This window comes from Arvicola amphibius, chromosome 9, assembly GCF_903992535.2.
Source record: "Arvicola amphibius chromosome 9, mArvAmp1.2, whole genome shotgun sequence".
Lineage (NCBI taxonomy): Eukaryota > Metazoa > Chordata > Mammalia > Rodentia > Cricetidae > Arvicola > Arvicola amphibius.
Window position 1 is genome coordinate 80,367,037 of NC_052055.2, and position 24,747 is coordinate 80,391,783.

The window sequence follows — 24,747 nt, forward strand, 5'->3', positions numbered from 1 at the left end:
AGATATTGTCTGTAACCTAAGTAACTTCAGTCTTTCACCCACTGTCCATAAGCACATTTAAGCAATCATGCATTCTGTAAAATTGTAGGTAAAATATTATGTTTATTGATGTTTTTCTTCTGAATGTCTGTTTCCTCTCTAATATTTCTCTCAAAGTAAAAATAAATGTTGGAAGGTTCTGGATGAAAAAGTGACTTAGACTGAGGCATTGCTCTTTTGGCTTGGTGACTCCTTATCTGTTACTGCAAGCTCCCAGCAGTATGTTTTCAGTTTGATTCCTGCTTAAGGTAGACACCTAGGAATCCAAGAAAGGGTTCCTAAATAAAATGATCTTGGAGATACACACAGAAAGCAAGGGACCTCACCCAAGAAAGTACCTGCAACAACGTGCACTCTGATAAGCCTTAGAAGTCCACTAAGGCAAGGATGTCACTGGAAACAGGTGTGTTGATCTCTGGTCACAATTAGCATCTTCAACAATTTCAGAAATATATGCTACACAGAACACTCTTTAAAATGATTGGTAAGACCTTAATATTTTCTAAATAAGTTATCAGAAATAATAATTAGGAAATCAAACTTCTTAAAAATTACATTTGTTTATTCAAGGGCACATACATGCCACAGTGAGAACTACTTTTAGGGAGTCTATTCTTCCTTCCATACTGTGGAACCTGGGAATCGAACACAGGTGGTCAGGCATGGAACCTGGTACCATTGCCTGTTAATGTATCTGGCCCCTTTTGAACTATCACTGAATCCAAATTAATGATAGATATTACTGAAAACATGTCTGTTAAAATTCATAGTTGAATAACCAACTTTTCTGAATTTGGCTTTGAAATATACTCAAAGTTTGTGGCTTATCACAGTAAGAATTTATATCACAAGTCCTAAAAAATGTAATGTATGAAGTACATTCCCCCAAATAATTCCTCAAATTAGCTAGGTATTCAGTATTGTGGTTATATTCTGGCCAATAATCGACCCTATGAGTCTGACAATTCCTTTACACAATCTTCTTGAAGCAGGTTATCTACAAATTCTGAATGCACCAACTAGCCTAGAAATTATAGATAGACAGTAGTATTTATAGACACTCTAAAATAATTATATCATAAAATAACCAATAATTCTCTAATTCACTGCTTTACATGTATAAGCTGGCATATTGCTGTCCATTCTTTGTGGCCTTGGAAAGCTGAGAGCAACATGCCTTTGTTTCATTTGCCCAAAGTATCTAAATATGTGGTGAAGTACAAGGAAGGTTAGAAACGTTGGCTTATTTCATTTTCTCTTTCCAACTGACTTCTGTCATTTTTCATAGCCCCCAGTACTTCAAATTGAAAACATCACTTTCTTCTCAAAGATCCTGCTAACAACTCAACAACAGGACCACATAAAACAACAGGAAGTTGACAGATCCTGGAGCACATAACTCCAGAGGAGGAAGAGTCACTTTACTAAGAAAGTTACTAACTTCCTGAGTTTATGAGTATAAATTATAAATCATTCCATTTCCACAAAGCTTGGCAGGCCATTGGCCACATCACCTTTTGCTTTCCTCTCTATCATGCACACACAGAGAGAACCACAAATCATCCCTTGCCCCAGGCTTGCCCTCATGATGGCAAAGGTCTAGGAGTAACATGATGTGAGCATGGCCATGTGTGACCTTTACCAACAAGCAATTTATAAGCCAGTCTATGAGTACATCCCTCCATGTTCAATAAACTCTTAATATTAATTCAAAAGGACAGATTTGGTTACTTGAACCTTGTGAGTGGAATGTAGCTACTACCTTCCCATCTGCTTGGGATCCTCTGGATTCTGAGATTGCCCCTAGCTGGATGCAGACGTCTGAAAAATCATTCACTAGGAAAAGATAACAGTCTCTAATAAGAGAGTCACTGAGCCTGGGAGGGAGCAAGAGAGCATCCAGGCAGCGTGCAGCCCTGCCAGGTGCTAGGATGTTTCCTGTGCCTGTCTGCACTCAGCCCTCAAAGCACTGCAGCATATCATGTGATGCCTTCTCCTCCCATGCAGTGCAGCCTGACAGAAAGTGCTGTCAGGACACCACAAATCCCTGTTGGGAAAAGTAGTTACAATGGCACCAAGAGATTTGCCAGCTTAACTTTCAAAAAGCTATTCCCAACCTCTACAAAATCTTGCAGGCTACAGTGTAAAAAACCAAGGGATGAAGTGGGGGGTTACTAAGGAAACCACATCCATTTAAATGTCTGAAAGCAGTATTGTTTCTACACCGATATCACCATGTAACAACTTCGAACACCTTAGAATTGCTATGTATCCCCACTGAAGCAGGAAAGTGTTCTCTCTGGGTGCAGAAGATGAAGCAAGGGCAGGAGGTTGGTGTTCACTTATCCCCAAGGTCACACCTTCACATTTCTGACCCCAAATATGATGCTGTTCTTTTCCATTGAGTGTCTGCAGTCTCTGCCCCCTTACAGGGTCATCATTCTCAGTGCACAGCCTGACACCATACACAAAACGCAGGCATGGCTACAGAAGTGATCTACAGTCTGCCCTAGCGATCAGAAGAAAGCAGGCCTCAGCAGCCTCGGTCTAAACCCTTGAAAAGAACAATCTGCATGCAGCTTCAGTTTTTCTATTTTTAAGACTAAGCATTGAAGCTGTCTATGCAATTCAGTAAACAATGAAAATAAAATATCTGATTAATCAGAAAAGGAAAAAGGCATGCACCCTAATTAACTATATACATACATCAAGTTGTGAGTTATATAGAATACTGAAAAACATACAACTCAATGATCACTTCAGATATACATTCAAAATTTGAGAAACAATATAGAATGCAACCGGATGATCATCTACATTTGGAAATTATATATTGATGTAGTTTCCATTTTCAAAGTAAAGTACTCCTTACTCTCTGATAGAATCTAAATGATGCATCTTAATATGTCACCCTTTTGAATAATTCAACAACGAATCCCATTAGCTTTAGATTCATCTTATGATTAATATCATAGTTTGGTTTACCTGTTCTTGAATGCAATGCATGAAGTAGTAGAAACTGCAGAAACGCAGCAAATCAAAGGGCAGCATCAGAATGGTTAAGTAAGTGCTACAGACACCAAGTCATTAAATTCCAGCTAGGAATGGCAGAAGCCCACAACACAGTTAAAAATATATATATCTACCAACGTGCAAATTTGAAATAAAATTTCCCATAGTCCTTGCATTCTCAACGACCCCGCTCCAAAGCCTGCAGTGCCCAACATTACACAATGTTGACATTAAACAAGGCCATAAGTACTGCTGTCATCAGCTCAGATCCCTGCAGCATTCAGATCTTCATTGATTACTGCATTCATCTGTGCCGTTCTGTGCTGTACTGAGGTGACTCTCACGGCAGTAGACAGCAGAGCCCTCTCGCCACACAATTAACCATTTCCTAAAACAGTGCATAGATGCTGCTACTCCCCTGCAGCCGGAGACAAAACTCTGTAGTCCCTGAAAGCTAGTGGGGGAGAAAGCCTCAGGAAGATGCTCTTGATCTCCTGTTCCTCTCACGGGGACACTTACTTCCCTGTGATAACCGTGATCTCCAGTGACAGACTGGAGCAGACCCTAGCTGATTTTAAACCCCCCAAACTCACCTGAAATAATTCGATCCCATTATCAACCCCTGGAAATGGTCCTGCCAAGTCCAACGTAACAGATCATTTCCTCTGCAGTTTCCCTAAATGAGGAACGGCACTCAGTGGCAACAACCGCACTAGGACATATAAAGCCGAAGCCAGGAGAGACTGTTCGGAACAGAAGAAAACTGCTTGTTCAGAGTCTCCTGTATGATCAACCTACTGCTGATGATGGCTCCTCTCCAGAGGGCAAAAGGACAATCGCAAATACAAGAAACAGAGATGGGGATGGCTTCTATTTGTGATATTAAAAGACAGGTGACCATGGTCTTAAAATTTGTACTGTAACTGAGCTGTCATTAAGGCAAAATCATTATTTTATCAGTAATTCACCTACATTTACTCCGACCAGATCATATCTTGTATTAAGGAACAATAATAACATTAGCAAAAGAAAGTAAATGAGTTGAAAAAAATTTCCCAGTCATATTTAATCATGGTAAAATGTTCAGCTTCAAAAAGCAGTAGTAAATACAGAGACGTTCCTCTAACCCACACCAGAGGGGCGGGAGAAGCACATGGAGGCCACTTCAACTTTCTTTCATAATGTGAACTGGTAAATGATAACACAGGGAGAAACAGGACAGACCCCCATTAATTTAAAACAATCATGCTGGGTTTACCTAAGTAGTGTGAGCTTGCCTTTAAAAAAAAAAGTCCTATCAGTTGAAAAAAATATCAGCACAGAACTGTTAATCAGGTTAACCAACTAAAAACACCAGTCTCTAACAAGCTGACTACTTGATACATATCCCCTGGTAACGAATAAAAGTTAGCCCACACAGGATCTTCAGGAAATTTTCCGTTTCTTTTCAGAAACTACCAGGTACACTTTAAACTGACATTAGGCAAAAGTTAATCAAATTGTAGCAAGGGAAAGAAAAAAGCAACACACATTAATTGAAGGCCTTTATCTGTCAAACACAGTACTATCCTAATCTTATTTAATTCACTTGTTTTATAGGGATATGATAAACTTGCATTACACACTACAAGTGACACTTAGCAAAGCTTATTCATTTGCCCAAGGTCATCTGGTTTAAACCTAGGGCCCTGGAATCTGAACTTGGCTTCACCTCGTATGAAATCTCACTGGACCTACACCTACATAGCGACTGTATAAGTTTTTGATCTTTACTTCCAACAGGGCCCAGGATTTGGTGCTGGTAGCTTGCGGGGAAGCTGGCTGGTTTGGTGGGGGGTCTATCATGCTACACATCTGCCATGCCAATCCTGATTCCAGCGGAGATGGTTTGAGAGTAGTTACTGGAGATGGGGGGCCATGCTTGCTAAACTTAAGCTTCTTCTGTGTTACTGTCCTAAAGAAGACCAACAGAGGCACAGTCTACAGACAGACCTTAGGACAGCACCAGACATGAGGAGTAGAAGACAGCCAAAACTTTCAGCAATTTATTCATTTTCTGTAGTTAAAAACATTCGTGGGTTTTTTTCCATGCATTTCACAAGCCCAGTCAACAAATTAAACAACATTTACAGCCTCCTGCTGAGTCTATGCGAAACCTAATTCTGTGTTCCTATTCTCTCTCACCCTATGTACTTCCTAGGATGTGATAACTTCAAATGATCAACCAAGTATCAATGGTATTAATCGGATATTTATTCCTCATTCTATCTCATACATTAATATTATTTATGTATAGTGTCTTTGAATTCCCTAAATTTTCTTGACTTAAGGAAATACATCAAATGGTAACAAATTTTGTTTCTAACAGAAAAAAAAAAAAAAAACCTTACTGAAGCAAACAGGCCTCTGAAATGGTATACACAGCATCCAGTTTACAGAGTAAGAGCAAAGAATCTATATTAAAGAAAGCCCATTGTTGACCCTTTTGTAAAACAGTCTTTCAGTCATTTCTAAATCTCATGCATCCCATGAGATCTCATGCAAAGTGACAGATGCCATTCTCTGAAACTGACAACACATAATAGAAACAATCCCTCCCTCATGATTGTATTAATTTAGAAACTCATACCAACAATATTTACTTACTTCAAATCGTTCTTATTTGAAACAACTCTTCCCACGTGAGGGACAAGAATCCCTCTGGTTGACAGACTACACAAAATAACCCTCACCTGTGACTCCACAGCTACCCAAAGCCCAGCACACTGATTTCCTCTGAGAGAACAGACACATACTAATGCCGTTAGCAATTCTGAGCAAGCAGCACTCCAATTATGGAACCTAGTGGCACTAGAGTCTATGTGAAGGCCTGAGATTGCTAACGTTTCCGTTTTCTTTTGATCTAAAATCCAGCATCCATTATTTTGAAACGGCGACACAAACATCCTACTGTTGAATTGATTTCCGTGAGTGATGGCACGGGTGTGTCACGTTCCATGGCCTTGGCACTAGCAGGGGATCATGAAGCATGAACACATTGACTGAAATACAAAGCCCATGCACAATTAAGCAATTTGTTATTGTTTTTTGCCTCACAGAACACTGACTTCCTAATCTTTAAATCTTTACTTGACTAGTTCAGAAGAACAGAAATCATAAATAGGATTGCTTCCTACAACCTTCAGGCTATGCTATAAAACCCTGTGATATCAGTTCAGAGAAATAGATTAAAGATAAAAGTTGACAACTGGAAAAGTTGATCCATTTAGAAAATGCAACGGAATTGCTCTGTACCTTATACAAAACACATTAATGTTTAGACCAGAAGAAAATGGATACGATGGTGTATTGAATATGTATTTGGGAACAACCAGAAAGAAAATACGGCAGAATGACTATTCCCCAGACTCACCCGCACATGCTTGTCCGATCTCCTTTGTTTCCATTTCTGAATCAACAGAGCTCAGTTCCTCCCATCCTTCCGAGGAGAGGGGTATCCCAGATGCACACATGATAACAACCTTGCAAAGAAATCCAGTCCAAGAACAGCAACTCTCTGCTGCCTAAGATCTTATCTGAGAAGCATGTGTCTCGCTTCCTCCTTCACCATGCTTTTATCATGGAACGAGAGGAGCAACAGGAAATGCAAACTGAAGGAAAGCATTGGTGTAAGCATGGGAAAGTCTCCTTGCATGACTGACTCAGGTCACTGCAGGCACCTTGCAGCTACCCCAAAGATTGGTTGGATGAAATACCGCGCGCAAACCTCCATGGGCCTGGTGGTGTGAAGGCTGGTAGCATTTACCGAGGAGAAGCATATTGGCATCTCTGCTGGGTTTTAAGCAGATCCACGGGATTCAGGAAATAAGCTCTCTGCCAGATGACACTATGCTCCTAGCCATTCCTTATGCTTACTTATCGCCCACATTACTTTAACTAGCGTCCTTTCTCCCGCTGTGAGCTTATTTGTAGAGAGAGCTAAATAAAGGATTTTTATGACAATGAAATGGCCTTTATCCCACAGGATGATTTCTGGAAACATTAGTTGTCAGTTTTTGCTCGGTACTATTAAAATTCATTAAATGGAAACATTTCTTATGGTTTTATATTAGATTTATAAAGAAAAACGTCTGCATTACTTCCTGAAGAAATGAATGAAATTAAGTGGTAATTGTATCTGCTATTTATTTTATATATAGTATTTTATTCATTATATGACTATATAAAAATAGGTTTGGTTTTGTTTGCCTATCAGTGGAATCTTCAAAAATATATGTCCCTAGAATTTTGATATTATATGTGTCAATAGTATAATTCCAAGATAAAATATTTTGATACCTGGATAAGTGATATTCATGATCCCAAGTTTTGAAAAAATACTTTTCTCCTTGTGATTTATTTCACCAAAACTAATGGCAGTATATGATGTTCAGTATCTTTTCTGTTGACACTACTTCTGACTTTTATTACAGGTATTATAAAAGTTAAAATGCCGCAATCTCTTGTGGTTGAATATACTTCATTGTTCCTAAAGAATACTCATGTAATCATCAGTCTAACTACAGGATAAGATCAGGCCCCCTCTCCTCTATTGCTTAGGGTCTTAGGCGGGGTCATGCTTGTGGATTCCTGGGAATTTCTCTAGAGCCAGGTTTTTGCTAACCCTGTAATGGCTCCCACAATCAAGGTATCTCTTTCTTTGCTCTCATCTCTGTCCTTCCTCCATCTCCACTATCCCATTCCCTCAAGTTCCCCTCAACCCTCCCCTTCTCCCCTCCTCTTCCCCTTCTACCTTTCTACCCCTCTCCCAATTTTGTCAGGCGATCTTGTCTGTTTCCAGTTTCAAGGTGTGTCTGTATATGTTTCTCTCTGGGTTCACTTTACTACTTAGCTTCTCTAGGATCATGAACTATAGGCTTGATGTCCTTTGCTTATAGCTAGTATCTTCTTATGAGTGAGTACATACCATATTCATCTTTTCAGGTCTGGGTTACCTCACTCAGGATAGCGTTTTCTAATTCTATCCATTTGCATGCAATAGAACCTTCATCCAACAACATACAGAAACAGGCAGAGACCCACATCGGAGCACTGGACTGAGCTCCCAAGGTCCAGTTGAAGAGTAGAAGGAATGAGAATATGAGCAAAGAGGTCAAGACCATGACCTCTTCAGTCCATCCACTGAAACAGTTTACCTGAGCTAATGGGAACTCACCAACTCCAGCTGGACTGAGAAGGAACAAGAATAGGACCAAACTAGTCTTTCTGAATGTGGTTGACAGTTGCATGGCTGGGACAGATAGAGTGGTCACTGGCAATGGCACCAGGATTTATCTCTATTGCTTGTATTGGCTTTTTGGGATCCTATTCTCTTTAGATGTATACCTTGCTCAGCCTAAATATAGTAGGGAGGGCAGTGGATCTTACAAAAAAGCAATGTTCCTTGCTCTCTCTTAGTATTAAATGGGGGTGGGTTGGGAGGGTGTGTGGAAAAAATGGGAGGAGGGGAGGAAGTAGGAATTTGGATTGGTATATTTTTTTAAAAAAAATCTAATAAATTAAAAATAAATGAAAGAAAGAAAGAAAGGAAGGAAGAAAGAAAGAATATTCATGTATTTCATTGTAAGTCTGAAAAGCATCCAAGATGAAGAGTTGTGTAACAAAATTCTTTGTGGAGTGGGGCAATACCCATCTATTCCATGACAATCTGGAGTATGGACACCACCAAAGTCCACCTTGGTGAACCAATGAGTTCTATTGGGGTTACTTACAGGAATATAGTTGAGGGGTTACTTACAAGAGCAGAAATGACTCAACAAGAGCTGCATTGTCAAAGTCCACACCAGCATGGATGACAGCTCACAAAGCTTGGAACCTGGAACACACTGCACCACCAGCAGGAAGCTCAACAGGTTGGAAAGTGTCCTTTCCAGATGCCACAGCTGGTATAAACCTCTTCCAGGAAGCTGGTCTGCTCACAGGGTCTGCCTCCCTCCCTCTTTTCCTCCCTCTCTCCCTCCCTTATTCTTCTTCCCTCCCTTTCTTCTTTTCCTTTTTCCCAACATACTATTTTTATTGATTATTTGGGAACTTCCTGCAATTCATTATGATCACACTTGTCTCCCATCCATCCCACCCCTCTGGCTTTCCCAAAGAGAGAGAGAGAATAAAGAAAAAATACAGCAAGTCCAATGTGAGTTGCCCATATACTCACTGGAGATAGCCAAACTCCCAGTGGTCAGCACCTTAAAGGTCACTGAGTCCTTCCCCAGCGCTCTTCCAGAAGACATCAGCTGTGAAGAGCTACACTTCAGCATCTTTATCACAATTTTTAAGAATTCTCTTCAATGGCTTCCTGTCTAGACGGTTTCTTCTTGTGTGTGTGGTCTTTCTGTATGTCTCTGTGTGTGTTAATGGGAACATGTGTATGCGTATATGTATATGCAGATGCTTGCAAAAGCCCAAAGAGAGTACCAGATCTCTTGCATCTAGAGTTATGTTTGTGCATGACCCAGTGTGGGTGCTAGGAACTGAATTCTGATCCTCTTAAAGAAGGGCAAGTGTCCTTAACCCTTGAGTCACCTCTATAGCCCTATAACAAAATTCTACGATCATTAAAGTTGAATTCACAAGTAATTAATCAGTCTTTTTCTTTTTAAATCAAATTTTAGTTCAAATTTGACAGCCATACAACCAACACACGTGCAGCCTGTTACACATACTTAAAAGTCCCTGTGTTAAAAGTTGATATATTAACCACACCCTAGTTCTTTTACTGCTACAATGCTTGTCCTTGTACTTGTTAAAGAACTCTGGTTTCCAGATCCCAGATACCTTTCCAGTGCACTTTAAGGTAATTATCAACGTACAGTACTGTCATCTAAGTCTTGAGAAAGGTAGTGACAGAGCAATGAGCACCAAATGCCAATCACTTCCTACTGCCCCAATGTCTTTAAAAGTTTAAAATTGCCTCTATTTTTCTCTAACTGACTCGGGGAAAGTGTTCTGCAGATTACAATCGTTTCTTGTGAAAGATTCTCCTTTAGAGACAAAGAACAGTTTTCTTAAAAATAATTATCTCTGCATAATTATTTCATTTCTTTCAGTAGTTTATCTTCACTTTTATAAACTTCATCACTAAAAAACTCACAAATAAATAAAAACACCACAAACAAAAATTAATCAGATGCAAAACCTACATAACTCAGTCCTAAAAAAAAATGAAGGTTAAAAAAAATGAAGAAAAATGATCCACTTAGAATATATATTAGGTGATATCACAAAATCTCAAAAACAAAAACCCACATTTTCTTTTTCATATATAAAATATAGCTAAACAATATGTGTACATATATGTGAAAAGTTAACACATGTGGATAGTGTAATACAAAGAAAAAGACAAAAAAGAAGGCTGAGTATAAGGGAATGAGGAGGGAGAAACTGCAGGTAATGAATTAGTTATGAGAGAGGATATACAATTATTTTTTTCAAGTTCCAATTCTTTCATGGTTATTTCTGATGGTGTATAGATAAGTACATAAAATATATTCAATACTAAAAGTGAAATTTTTTTTCTCATGGTCTATTTTTTTATATTTAAAAATTTCCATCTCCTCCCCTCCTCCTCCCCCTTCCCTCCCCTCCTTCTCCCCTTTCCCTCCCCTCCCCTCCACCCATACCTCCCCTCCCTCCCTCTCAAGGCCAAGGAGCCATCAGGGTTCCCTACTCTATGCTAAGACCAAGGTCCTCCCAACTCCCCCCAGGTCCAGGAAGGTGATCGACCAAGCTGAGAAGGCTCCCACAGAGCCCGTCCATGCAGAAGAATCAGAGCCCAGCGCCACTGTCCTTTGCATGAAATATACTCACTCATAATCGGTTTCTAGCCATAATTAAAGGACATCGAGCCTATAATTTGGGATCCTTGAGAAGATAATAAGAAGGTGAACTCCCAAAAAAAAGATGTAATAATCCTCCTGGATATTGGAAGTAGACACGATCGCCAGGCAAAATTGGGAACTTGAGGGTTGGGCGAGACTGGGCCAAGGGAAGATGGGGAGAGAAAAGTGTGAAGGGGAGAATGGGGGGAGCTCGGAGGAATGGGGTGCTTGGGATATAGGAAGGGTGGATATGGGAGCAGGGAAGCATATATCTTAATTTAAGGAGCCACCTGAGGGTTGTCAAGAGAAATTTTTAATATGAAACTCAACAGCTTCCATTCCATTGCCAGGCAGTTTTAAATGAGTGTGCCTAGAGAATATGACTTAAGAATCTGATTGTGGGGATACAGAATTTTTGACTGGTCATCCAGCTATAATACATTGCTATTGATTGATTGGCTATATATATTTCCATGTCATGTTATACTAGATTAGTACACTGGCACTTAAGAGACAGAAGCAAGACAAACTTTATATAAAAAAGCATATCTGTACTTGTGTTAGCACCAGATCTCCTTAGAAATACCAGCATTGTTTATCTTTACAGTTAACACATACTGGTTGTATTACAAACTTTTACAATCAATAAACACCATACATACAAAAAATTATATAGAAAAATAAATTCAAATTTCCAGTAGCTATTCTGAGTTAGTTTCCCTAACTAAACCTAAAGTACATGGATATTTTTTTCATTTTTTAAGCTTCTCTGGATGTCTTCAAAAGAAAGTTCTACATTGACACTGTTCTGTAGTCTTTTTAACATTTTTTGCATGCATATGTCTCATAGGTATCTTTCATCAAGCCCAAATTTTGAATATTGGCAATATTAGGCAGTAGAGTAAAAAGAAAAAGTATTCAGACCAAGCTTTTTGCTTTGGAACATTCAATAATATTTCAGTATTACAGATATCACACATAACAAGTCAATAGCACAGGCAGAGTTTGAATTCAACAGTAATAGCAACCAGCCATGCTAACAATGCTTTAGCTCACAATCTCCTTAAGTTTGAAGAGTAACTTCTACCTCATGTCCAACATGGACTGTGTTCTTGGAGATTTACCACTCAAGCACAGAATGTCCATGAAATATAACACACTATATGCTACTGACTTAGGTGTTTCCTGAAACTCTAGACAATACTGCCATGTTGTGATATCGTAACACCAGTCTATGAAGAAATGAGGGTGCAAATGAAAATGAAAGGACCTCCATTTAACTGTGTTTGGAATAGGCTGCATGTTCTATTCATTTCTAAAATAGTTTCAGCGCACATCGACACTCAGGCTTCAAAAATACCATATCAAGGACATTGTTAGCCCATTAATACTAGTCAAACAAACTTGATCATACATGTTTATCTTTTCTTTTGGCAACTGATTTATATTAGTAGCAGGTGGGAAATGTTTGCATTGTTAATTCATTTTTCTGAATTATTACATATATGGCACTTAACTAGAAAGACAAGAAAGAACTGGATTTGGTTTTAACTGATCTAGAAATGGTGTCCAGGGTCATGCTGCAGTGGTTTCTTTAAGAGCAGCCATTGTCACATGTCCTGCTGTCATGGGAATGTCTGTGACCATGCTTCCAACATAGCAGTCCAGCTCTCTGCATCCTGGCTCACATGTGCATTAATGTCTTCTTTCTATTCAACACTGCATGACCACTGAAATAACTGCATTGAGTCTAAGCCATAAAAAATAAAGATTCTACTGAAAGAAAGAAAAACTGACATACTACAAGTAGTTCAAATTAAATATGTCTAAAAATTTAAGCCAGCATTCAAAGCAGCATTTTTGTAGAATAGCAGGAGAGAGGGCAACCTTAGTTCTGAAGATGGGAGGATGAAATTGAGATTTGGGTAACTAATATATTAAGTTCACTTTTTTGATATCTAGAGCATTGTTCATATCTGTAATTTTCTGAGACACAAGGCTTAGGTTATGTTCATCATAAGGGGGCTTTGAACACTAGAAGCAAATCTGATTGTAGACTGTAGCCTGAGAAATTTTAGGAAAGGTAAAAATGACAGTGTAATTGATGCCATCCAGGACCTCTTTCCCACATCTCTCAAATTCAAAGCAATGTACTTGGGTGTGAATTGTAGTCTAGTTTCAATAATTATAGCATATATAACATTCATATAGTCCAATTGACAAAGCCATAAAATACACTCTCTGGGCATCTTGCTTACTCTCTGTAACATCAGCAGAACAGGAAGAGTTTCATATTCAGGGCTAGATCAGAAAGTTACGACAGAACAAGATAACACCAGTCAAAAGTCAAATCAAGCATATATATCCTGTCTTAGTATTATAGAACGATGCCTACATAATAAATCCAATCTGTGGGAAAAGAATAAGATGTTGAAGTCTTTTATCTAGGGCAAAGTGAGAAATGAGATTATGCATTTATCTTATGTCTGTGAAATTTTACTATGTATCTTCCTTCCACTATAGGAAAAAAAACATTTTTAATGGTCCTGGACTTACAATGCAATGCTAGTCTAGTTTTACAGACATTTTGTACCCACAAAAGGGAGGACAAAATTTTCTGGCCCTATATGGTTTTGAGTCCTAAGCTCCTAGCCATTATAGGCATCGACTCACACACAGGCAGATATTTAAACTTTATCTCACATATTTTTGACTTTTGTTTTCTATTTCATTTTTTATCTTAGGAAGTTTTCATTCAACAATGTCTTTTTAAAAATCATCTTTATCTTTCCCTTTATTTTTCTGCAGGACAATTTTACTTTGTTATTGATTTGTCCATCTTAGGTAACCATATTCTTATAAGCTATAAAGAGATTCAAATGGTGCCCTGAATAGCTTTTTCTCTTTGTTATATTGGCAACTGTAAATGCTACTTGTATATTTGAAAGCCATTAAAGGGATACATTCATTTGCCTTTGCTGGGTTACAATTTAAGTAATGTTGGCTGGATCAATGGTACTTTGTTTATTACTGTGTTACCCAGATATTCCACTTGTTACTACTGTCACAGGCAGAATTTGTTTCTTCACTAAGGAAACAACAAAGTTAAAAACTTAAAGATGTGTGTTAGGCAAAATATGACAGATTTCAAATAATAAGTTTTAAAGAAAACAGCCAGTAAAAAAGAGAATCTGACTATTCTGTTGCTGCATGGAAGGAAATGCAGGTTTTCACTATTTGTATATAGTACTTTTTTCTTGTTTTTTTTTTTTCTTTTTCCAAGACAGGGTTTCCCTGTAGTTTCTAGAGCCTGTCCTGGAACTAGCTCTTGTAGACCAGGCTGGCCTCGAACTCAGAGATCCGCCTGCCTCTGCCTCCCAAGTGCTGGGGTTAAAGGCGTGCGCCACCATCGCCCGGCCCTACTTATTATTTTTGAATATATGTTCTATCCTTCATTATTTGAAGCTCATTAAAATATTTTAAGCATTCAACAAAGTAAATCAAAACCAGTGATTTCTCAGAATAGAACTCTCCCATGATGGTTTAAATGTGAATGACTCTCATAGGTTCCTATCCTTGAATAATTGGTCCCCAGATGGTGGAACTGTTTGGGAAAGATTGGGAGTTATGGCCCTGGAAAAATAAATCACTGGGGTGGGCTTTGAAATTTCTAAAGACTTGGGCGATTCCCAATGTGCTCTTAGCTTCCAGTTTGTGGGTCATGTGTGAGCTCTCAGCCAAGCTCCTGCCTGCTGCCATGTGCCCCACTATAAAAGTGGAGGATTCTCACAACTCTGGGACTAAAATCTCAATCAAACCTCTCCTTTGATGAGTTTCTGTGGTCATGGGCTGAGTCACAGAAACAGGAAAGTAACTAGTACAGATGCTGATATGACACATGGAGAATTGCTGTGATGGATATGACTGTGTAGCTTTTGGTGCTTGTTGTTTGTTTTTCGGAGTCATTTCTTTTTTAATTTACTTTATTTGTTTGGTGAATTTTTGTTTTTGTTTTTGTTTTAATAAATGTGGAAGATTTATGGACTTTTGATGAAAAAAATCAGATGCAGCAAGCAGAAATTAATAGGCCATTCTAGATACGTGGAAAAATCATAGTGGTGAGAGCTATGTGAGCAGCTGTACTGATACTTCATTTGTATTTTAATAAATAAGCCAGCAGTGGTGATGCACACCTTTAATCCTAGCACTCAGGAGGCAGAGGCAGGCAGATCTGTGTGAGTTTGAGGCGAGCCTGGTTTACAAGAGCTAGTTCCAGGACAGGCTCCAAAGCTACAGAGAAACTCTGCCTTGAAAATAATAAATAAATAAATAAATAAATAAATAAATAAATAAATAAATAAATAAATATAAAAGCAAGCTTACCTGAAGATCAGTACACAAAACAAAACAGTCACACTAGTCACTAGTCAGCAATACAGGCCAGGCAATGGTGGCACACACCTTTAATCCCAGCAGCCACACTAATTAACCAGAGAGGTCAGGCAGTCCTTACTCACACCAATAATAATAATAATAATATAAAATTAATAATAGAGTGAAACTTGTGAACTATTATTTATAGACAATTTACATTGGTATAGATTCTGGTATACGGATAGAAATTCAAATTATATTCATTATATTAAAGTAGCTGGTTCAGAGAAGAGGCTAAGACTATTGAACAATGGAGTAGAGCTAGAGGTAGAGACATCTCCAAGACCAAATTCTTGGAGATGAAAATTATGCTATTATAGAAAAACAATCTCTATATGATGATCACAGCTTTACACTGTGCAGCAGCATTGAATGCTTGGGACAAAACTGAAGAAGTAGGAAAAAATATTGAATCATTTTCTAAAGTCGTACAGTGCCCAAATAACTCTTCATGGATTTCTTACAAAGATTAACTTGAGCAGTAAACAAAATGATAACAAATTCAGAAACTAGACAAATAATAATTGAATCACTGGCTTTTAAAAATGCCAATTCTCTATGCAAAAAGAGAATTAGGCCATGAAATTCAAGGTCAGCACCTTTCGAGGAATGAATTTGAGATACAATTAATATTGAATCTTATGACCATGATGATACATAGACAGGAGAGGTGATTTCCAGAAGTTTGAGGAAAAATCAAAATGTCAAATATTATAAATGCATCAACCAAGGTCACCTTAAAAGAGACTGTAGACAAGGCGTTCCTGGAAACAATGTTTTTCTTTTCCTAAAAATAATCCTTCAGAACACCACTCCCTTCTGGATTATGCAGAAAGTGTGGCAAAGGCACGCACTGGACTAATGAATGCAAGCTGACAAGGAATATTCAAGGTAATTCTTTGCCATAAGGAAATTCCATGAGGGGCCTCTGGCAAGCCCCATGCCAAATCCGGTTCAGTCATTTCCTGTTATTGTAGAGAAATCTCCTTTCAGAGAAATTAAAGAACCTAATGCCTATTACAAGACACCACATAGCTCTGGATAATAGAACATCAATATAAGAGAGAACAAAAGATTCAGAGGAAACCATAAAGTGAGTATTTTTGCAAAGTTCTATAAATGAACAAAGCCCAAAATTAAAAATATGAATAAATTACATTGTCATTGAAGGTCTGGTAGACACAGGTGCGGATGTACCAATAATTTCATAAGAAACTTGGTATTAAAATTGGCCTCTTTGGGAGGCAAATTTTCAGCTTTTAGGTATTGAAACTTTATCTCAGGTAAAGCAGAGCACAAGATGGGTTCGAATGTATAGGGCCAGAAGGACAGAGAGGAATATTAAAACAATATGTAACAAACATAGAAATATGAATTTATGGGGATGTGATTTGTCACAGCAATGACATATTCAGATTTTAACATTCCTCCAATCTTAGAAACAAATCATAAATTAATGTATGTCTCTGGGAAAAATATTAGAAGGTTTTATAAAGAACAGTCACTGACCATTCAGGTTGTACAAGAAGAGGGTACAACAGCTGCTGATATTTCAAAGGCACCAACAGCTCTGCCTTAAAAATGGTTGACAGAAAATCCTGTATGGGTTAAGCAATGGCTTTTTACAATAGAGAAACTAGAGGCTTTAAACCAGCTGGTACAGGAGCAACTAGATATCCTGCATATTAAAGAATTAACCAGTCCTTGGATTTCTCCTGTATTCATTTTTAAGAAGAAATCTGGAAAATGTAGAGTGTAACAGATTTAAGAGCTGTTAATAAGGTGACTCGACCAATGGACCCCTAAAGACTGGCATTCTTTGCCTTCTCTATTGCCCACAGCATGGCTTCTTATAGTTATTGATTTAAAAGATTGTTTCTTCACTATAACTTTACAAGAAAAAGACAGAAAAAAATTGCCTTCACAGTGCCTACTTATAATAATTCTCAGCCTGCTAAGAGAGATCAATAGAAAGTTCTCCTACAGGGAATGTTAAATAGCTCTACCCTGTGCCAATATTTTTAAGTCAGCCATTGGAAATGTTACATAAGCAATTTATTGTATCTATAATTTACCATTACATGAATAATATTTTACTATCTGATTGAAATGTAGATACTTTAGAAAAAATGTTTGAAGAAGTAAAGAAAATTTTGCCTTCTTGGGGTTTACAAATTTCTCCTGAAAAATACAGAGGGGATTCCATTAATTATTTAGGCTATAAGTCTACAAAAATTAGACCCCAAAAGCTGCAAATTAAAAGAGATCAAGTGCAGTCTCTTAATGACTTCCCAAGATTGCCAGGAGACAGTTCCCATTTACAGTGCACTATGCACTATTGGGATAGGTACTGATGACTTGATTAATTTAAACAAAACCTTAAATGGTCTCAGGAAATTATCAGTTGAAGCTGAGAAAGAATTGTCTTTAATTGAAGATGAATTACAGAAGGCAAATATAGATTGTGCACAGCTGAATCTTAACTGCATTCTGGTCATATTACCCTCTAAACATGCCCCCAGAGGAATTTTAATGCAGAGGGAAGATATTATCTTAGAATGGAACATTTTACCATATAAAACAAGTAAAAAATTAAAAACTTATGTGAAAAAGATTTCTGAGTTAATTCTAAGGGGAAAATTGAGATTTCATCAATTAGCAGAAATAGATCCAGCAGAAATTATACTTTTTAATAATGATGAAATTGACAAATATTGGAAGAAAGTAAACCCTGACAAAGAGCTTGTAGTAATTTTAATGGGGGAGATTAATAACAAATATGCCAAGACAAAGAATTCAACTTATAAAAAGAACTAACTGGATCCTTCCTCACACTGTAAAGAACACACTAAGAACTGGAGCCCATGAATCTATACTGATGCAAATAAATCAGTAAAAGCAAGCTACAAAACAGAAAAACTTAAGTAAAGTGATCAAAGCCCTTATGATTCTATCCAAAAGTCAGAATTAATGCATTTGTGTGTTTTGAAGGATGTCAGAAAAGTCTGCTGCTGTCCTTCTGGAAGATGGATTTTTGGTAGGGAGATGGATGTCTCTGGAAGTTATTCACTGATAAAAGTTGAAGGTTATTTGTGTTCTCCAGTTCAGTTTCAAATTAATCACCATGAAGCCTGAAGCTATGATCACCTTGGCTATAACTCTTCAGGGTAAAACTGTAAAAATATATGTGAGGGTAGAATAGCTAGTATTTTTCCCCTGCTAAGAAGGTATTTTAAAAAGGAAAATTAATTAGGGTATTAAAATAAGGACTTCAATGCCTTTTATATTCATTATCTAAGCACAAATAGTGTAGTTTTTAACTTCAATAATTTTGGACAATACACTTGTTTGGTTTTGGTATTTAAAATATTCCCTATCTTTCTTTTAATATAAAATTCCATGTCAAACATCTGTACCCATTAAAAAGATATTATATTTTCCTTTAGGCTTATTTTGTTCAGGCTTACTTTCAGTGAAAAACATCACTTTCTCTTTCTTTTAAACATTTCATAAAGTTGATATATCTCAGTGAACTAATATATCTCTTTGTTTGGGTGCTATTTCACTTATTTTTAACTTTTTCTTTTAACTGTAGAATTAACCATCTTTTCTTTATATTGTACTTGAGATTCTGCCAGAAAAACATTTCTGTTAAATCACTCCCTCCACATCCACACCTATTACAAATTTCATTGATGCTCAAGAACAATATTTCTACTTAACTTGGATTCTTTCTGAATGTCATTGTAAAATCTAAAAATGACTAATGGTTATATAAGAATTATACTACTACAAATGCGATTTAAAATAATAATTATTTTAGTTTGCATAGTTTCTAAGAAGATAAAACCAATCAATCACCATCCTGGTGACCAAGAAGAAAGGTATAAGAAATGCTGCTGGGAAAACGTTATCAATTAGTGTCCACTGTGTAATGTACAAAACTGCTAAAACGTAAGAAACATTGCACAAAAGTATAATTCTAATAAAAACTACTTTATTTTCATTTTCCATGTTTTGTTTGGATTCTACTAATAAATTTTTTTAAAAATCTAAAATAAAGATTTGTGACCTTTAAAAACATAAAAAAAACAAAAGTCAGGTCTTTCAGTGTTGTATTCAGTCACTGAAGTAAGTGACTGGGTTTTAAGTCGAGCTGCACTGAAACTTAACCTTTTCTTAGATTAAACGTTTGCTCCTTTATGTATGTGTAAATAATATAACAAGATGACTATTTCAAGAGAAACCTGAAAAAAGTACTTGAATAAGGGCTATTGTGAAATTTAAAAAGAAAATGTGCACATATACACACATACATGCACATACATGTATTCTTCATAATGGAGGGCAATGTTTTTCATTATATAATTATTCTATTTTTGTAAATCATATACTACTATAAATGAAAATGTCCTCTACTAATCAATGCTGTGAATGAAATTGATACTGTTCAACTAGGAATTTTAAGAACCCTAAAAAAAAAAAACAAAAGTCAGAATTATATGCTATTCTCAATTACTAATGTATTTTAAAGAACTTCTCATCGTAGATACCGATTCACAATACAGAAAGAGTTATTTTGCATATTGAAACTGCTGAATTTAAGTCAGATGATACAGAATTGACTTTATTACTTATTCAATTATAAGATACAATCAGGAATAGGAATCATCCCATATGAGCAGCACATATCTGATCCCATACAGGTCTGCCAGGTATTCTAGCTCAAGGTAATGCAGAAATTGATCAATTATTAATTGGAAATGTGCTGAAGGCCTCAGAATTTCATAAAAAAGATCAAGAAAATAGCAAAGGGTTAAAAAAGACTTTTCCTTTACATAGCAACAAGCCAAAAAAAAAAAATAAATAAGGAAAAGGTCCCACTTGCTCTTCACACAACTAAATACCTGCAAGAAGGGTACTAAAAGGAATGAAATCTGCCATGTGCTTCATTTTGTACAATTTGGAAAATTAAAATATGTACACCACACCATTGATACTTGTTTAGGTTTTCAATGGGCAACTGCTTTGATTTTGGAAAAGGTGGATTTGGTAATCACATATTTGTTAGAAGTTATGGCCATCAAAGGTATACCATTACAAATAAAGACAGAAAAACAGTTTTTTCTTATTATGATATAAGGTATATTATGGGTATACCACACAATCCTACAGGCCAGGCAGTTAGAGAAAGATCAAATAGAACTCTAAAGAATATGTTAAACAAACAGAAAGAGATGAAAATACCCCAAGAAATAGGTTGGATAATGCTTTATTAATTTTGAAATTTCTAAATGCTAATGATAAAGAAACAACAACTACATAGAGATATTGGATAGTTGAAAAAACTACAGAATTAAATCAGCCGATATAATTTAAATATGTACTGACCTCAGAACATAAACCAGGACATTTGATATGTCATGGAAGGGGTTTTGCTTTTGTTTCCACAGAAGAAAAGCTACGAATATCATCAAAATTAATAAAGATTCAATTTGAACAAGAGACATCTCTTAATTAGAAGAGATGATAGTTTATCAAACATCATGGCCATTTAATCTAAACACATATACTGAAAGCCATTCCATATCAAGAACATACCATGCATACATTTCTACTCTTGCTTGTAGAAGGAGCTGTGAGCTGCTTCCCACCACCCGGCTAGCTTGACACCCAAAATAATTACACAGAAACTGTATTTATTTAAACACTGTCTGGTCCATTAGTTTTTGGGTTTTTTTGTTTTTTTGGTTTTTTTTTTTTTTTTTGGTTTTTCGAGACAGGGTTTCCCTGTAGTTTCTAGAGCCTGTCCTGGATCTAGCTCTTGTAGACCAGGCTGGCCTCGAACTCAGAGATCCACCTGCCTCTGCCTCCCGAGTGCTGGGATTAAAGGCATGCGCCACAACCGCCCGGTTTTATTGGCTAATTTTTATATCTAGCTTTAACCCATATTTAATGTACCCATACAACTCATTTAACAATGTAATGCAAATTTCTAACCCTTGAAAATCATCATTACCAGGTGCTTAGGATAATACAGAAATGCATGTTAGTGGTTAATCTCATTTATAATCAAACTTGTATTTATATTATATTACATATAATATAATCTTATATTGTAAAATTATATAATTTATCACATATTATAATCAAACATTAGGTATGTTTTCAAGGTCAAACAAGATATAGATGAACAGATCTTTTTCAAATACTTCAAAGGTCTACAGAATATGGCATTTAAGATGTTTTAATACCTAGGTTCATCATTATTTATAACAATGAGACATGTCTGCTCCTGGCAGCACCAATCTACTTCAGAGAAGATGATGAATATCAAAGAAACACCACATGGAGTTCAGTTTTTTTGTGAAAAAAAGTAAGCCACTGGGCAAGAAAATGCCCTTGTCTCAATTGCAGACAGTATGCTGTCCTAATTGGACAATCAGGGCACAAAAGAAAGTGACTGCCAAACATTGTCAAGACAGTTAGAGACAGACTTTCAGAATATCCTGCTTCACAGAAAACTCTGGCAAATATGCTTGGTCTGTAGGCCCAAGATGGATGCTGCACAGAAACTTTGGGTGACTGTCCAGTCAGCCAATTGTTTCTATCATTTCTCACATTTTTGAGAAGTCTCTTGATCTTACTTCCTGCTTACTTGGTTAATAATATTTCTTTCTTTAAGTCTCTGAGGGAGTTGCAGACTACATAGTTACAGTTACAGTTACAATTTTCATTGCTAACCAGATGCAGAAAGCAAGTTATAAAAGATAGTAAATTGTTACAAAACTTTGGACTGGACTCCCCAAGATAGGATAGATAAAGAGTATTTTCTCTGAATTTGTCAAATATAAATGGACTAGACATTCGTGAAGTATTCATTGCTTATATATATTGTATTAGTTATTACACTTATTGTACATAGTGTTTCTTATATTATAGCTTTCTTTTTATTTTAGACAAAAGGGGGAAATATAGTTATACTTCATTTTTATTTTAATAAATAAAACTTGCCTGAAGATCTGAACACAAAACAGTCGCACTGGTCAGCCTTTCAAGCCAGGAGGTGGTACACATCTTTAATCTTAGCAGCCACACTAGTTAGTCACAGAGTCCAGGCAGTGGTGGTACATGCCTTTAATCCCAACTCTAGAGAGGAATATAACGCGGGATGAGATAGGAACTCACTCTCTTTCAGTCTGAAGATTTCATAAAGGGAAGACTCTCTAGTGGCTTGGCTGCTTTGTTTTTCTGATCTTAAGGTTGAGCCCCAGTATCTGTCTCTGGGTGTTTATTATTTGTGCTACAAGCAGCAAAGACTTTAAACAGCAACTGGCCTTGTCCTAAGAATTTACCCAAGGATAGAGTAAAAAGTAATGGGACTAATTTCCGTGGTGGAGGAACTGTAAAGATGGCTTAATATTGACTCTGTGGCATGGTTATTAATAATTACTCACATTATGTAGATCCACGTTGAATAAGAGAAAATGAGGCAAAAACAAATACAAAATGTATAGTTTGAAGAGAAAAAGAGCCTCAGGAAATTTAATGTGATGAAGTACATATGGATATTAAGGGAAATCCAGATCCATATTGAAACAAAAGAAATGGTGACTTCCTGTCATTGCCCACCCTCCAGCTTAACTTCCCATGTAAAAGACAAAGGGCTATGAAAAATTTCTACTCCTAAAAACAACAATTTATTTCAAAGGGCCAGCCTCCAACTCAAGTACAAAGCCAAAATTAGCAAAGCCCATATGGTTCTGGCTCCAGAGTCACGAAGAACACAAGAAAGGAAGGTTTATGGAATCTTCCTCAATGAATAAGGAGAGCCACTGAGGTCAGGCAATGTGTGGCAAGGTAGTTCTTGCCTGAAATTCCTGAGAGTGCAAAAGCCCCTGAAAGCCACTGCTGACGGCTATGAAAAGTGAAGACTGGACTGTCCTGGAGACCCCAACGATAGTGAACTAAATGCATGGTAGCAGGTACAGCTGAGGGCTTACAGCTCAAACCACACATAAGAGCTGCCAGACCAGTGGGATACCTACTAATGAGAGCTGCACACAGTGAGTGGAACCAGTTCAAGAGAGCAATGTATGTTGTATGCAGCACAGCTAGGTGGATGAAGCCAGTAAAACCCTTTGACACTGGACATGGAGCTAGGGATTTGGAGTCTTCCTGTTGCTTCAGCCTTGCTTTCTGCCACTATTTCATCATTATGTCCCCACTAGTTTCTTCTGGAACAGTGTTGTGTACGCTGTGTCATTGAATGTTAGAAGTATGTAATTTGCTTTTCGATTTTTTACATGGAGACAAGAGCTATGAGATTGCCTTGATTCTCATCAGATCTTTTGAAATTTGAACCTTTAAACCCCATTAAATCTAAAAGGCTGTGGGGAGTTTTGAAGTTGAGTAAGTGCATTTTGCAGTATGACATGGTCAAAGCCTGAGGAGTCCAGGGAGTGGAATACGGTGGTTTGAATGAGAATGGTTCCCAAATGTTCATGGTGTTGAATACTGGATCCCAGTTGGTGGGACTATTTGTGAAGAATTAGGAGGCTCATCATGGGGAGTGGGCTTTAAGGTTTCAATGCATACCCAGTGTGTTCTTTGCTTCCTCTTTGTGGATCATGATTTGAGGTCTCAGCTGGAACTCCAGTACCACATCTGCCTACCTCATGCCATGTTCTCTGCTATAATGGTATTGAACTCAGATCTCTCTGGACCTGTAAACCCCAACTGTAAACGACCATTCTATGCGTTGCCTTGGACATAGGACAAAAAAAAGTGACTGATACATACCCCCAAGTCATCGGCAATTGACTTGCTGTAATGGTTATACTGCTCAGTTAACAAGTGATGAATGTCCTGGCATGCCTGTGACGCATTATCGTGATTGGTTAATTTAGGCAGGAAGACACACCCTCACTGAGTAGCATCATTCTCTATGCTGGAGCCCTGAACTAAACAAGAAGGAGAAATTTAGCTGTGCAGCAGCTTTCACTCTCTGTGTTTTGATTGTGGATTAGAACTCAATGCATCAAGCTCTGCTACTGCAACTTTCCTGCACGATGGCTGGAAATCTCACACTGCGATTCAAACCAAGTCCGTTCTCCCTTAAGCTGCTTTTGTCGGGGTATTTTATCACAGCAATAGGAGAAACAACTAAGACACTACCTAGTAAATCAAACAGAGAGCAGTGTTTTCTCTGGCTTATTTTAGTCTAAATAGTGTGGGGGGTGCTGGTGTTTTATTTATTCTTCCCTTAGTTACCTTTTAAATTTTTCTTCTCGATAAAATGGTGAGGTTTTCAAAATATAAACAGACACGTAATTATTTCTTCTCTGCTCTAAGCAGAAAGCATATTTACAAATTGTCAATAGAT

The 24,747-nt window shown here is 37.2% G+C and overlaps 1 protein-coding gene across 34 annotated transcripts in view; it reads right to left on the minus strand.

The window, feature by feature from the left end:
• Window positions 1-24,747, minus strand: part of Rims1 (regulating synaptic membrane exocytosis 1) — a 473,179-nt gene that overhangs the window by 173,055 nt on the left and 275,377 nt on the right. For 28 of the 34 annotated variants that reach the window (XM_038344214.1, XM_038344202.1, XM_038344201.1 and 25 more), the window contains exon 1: window positions 6,464-6,563. The exons of the other annotated variants lie outside the window; for them this stretch is intronic. In XM_038344214.1, the coding sequence (XP_038200142.1) occupies window positions 6,464-6,563 (100 nt within the window). Of the gene's footprint in view, window positions 1-6,463; window positions 6,564-24,747 lie in introns of those variants that run through there. 34 annotated transcript variants of the gene reach the window in all.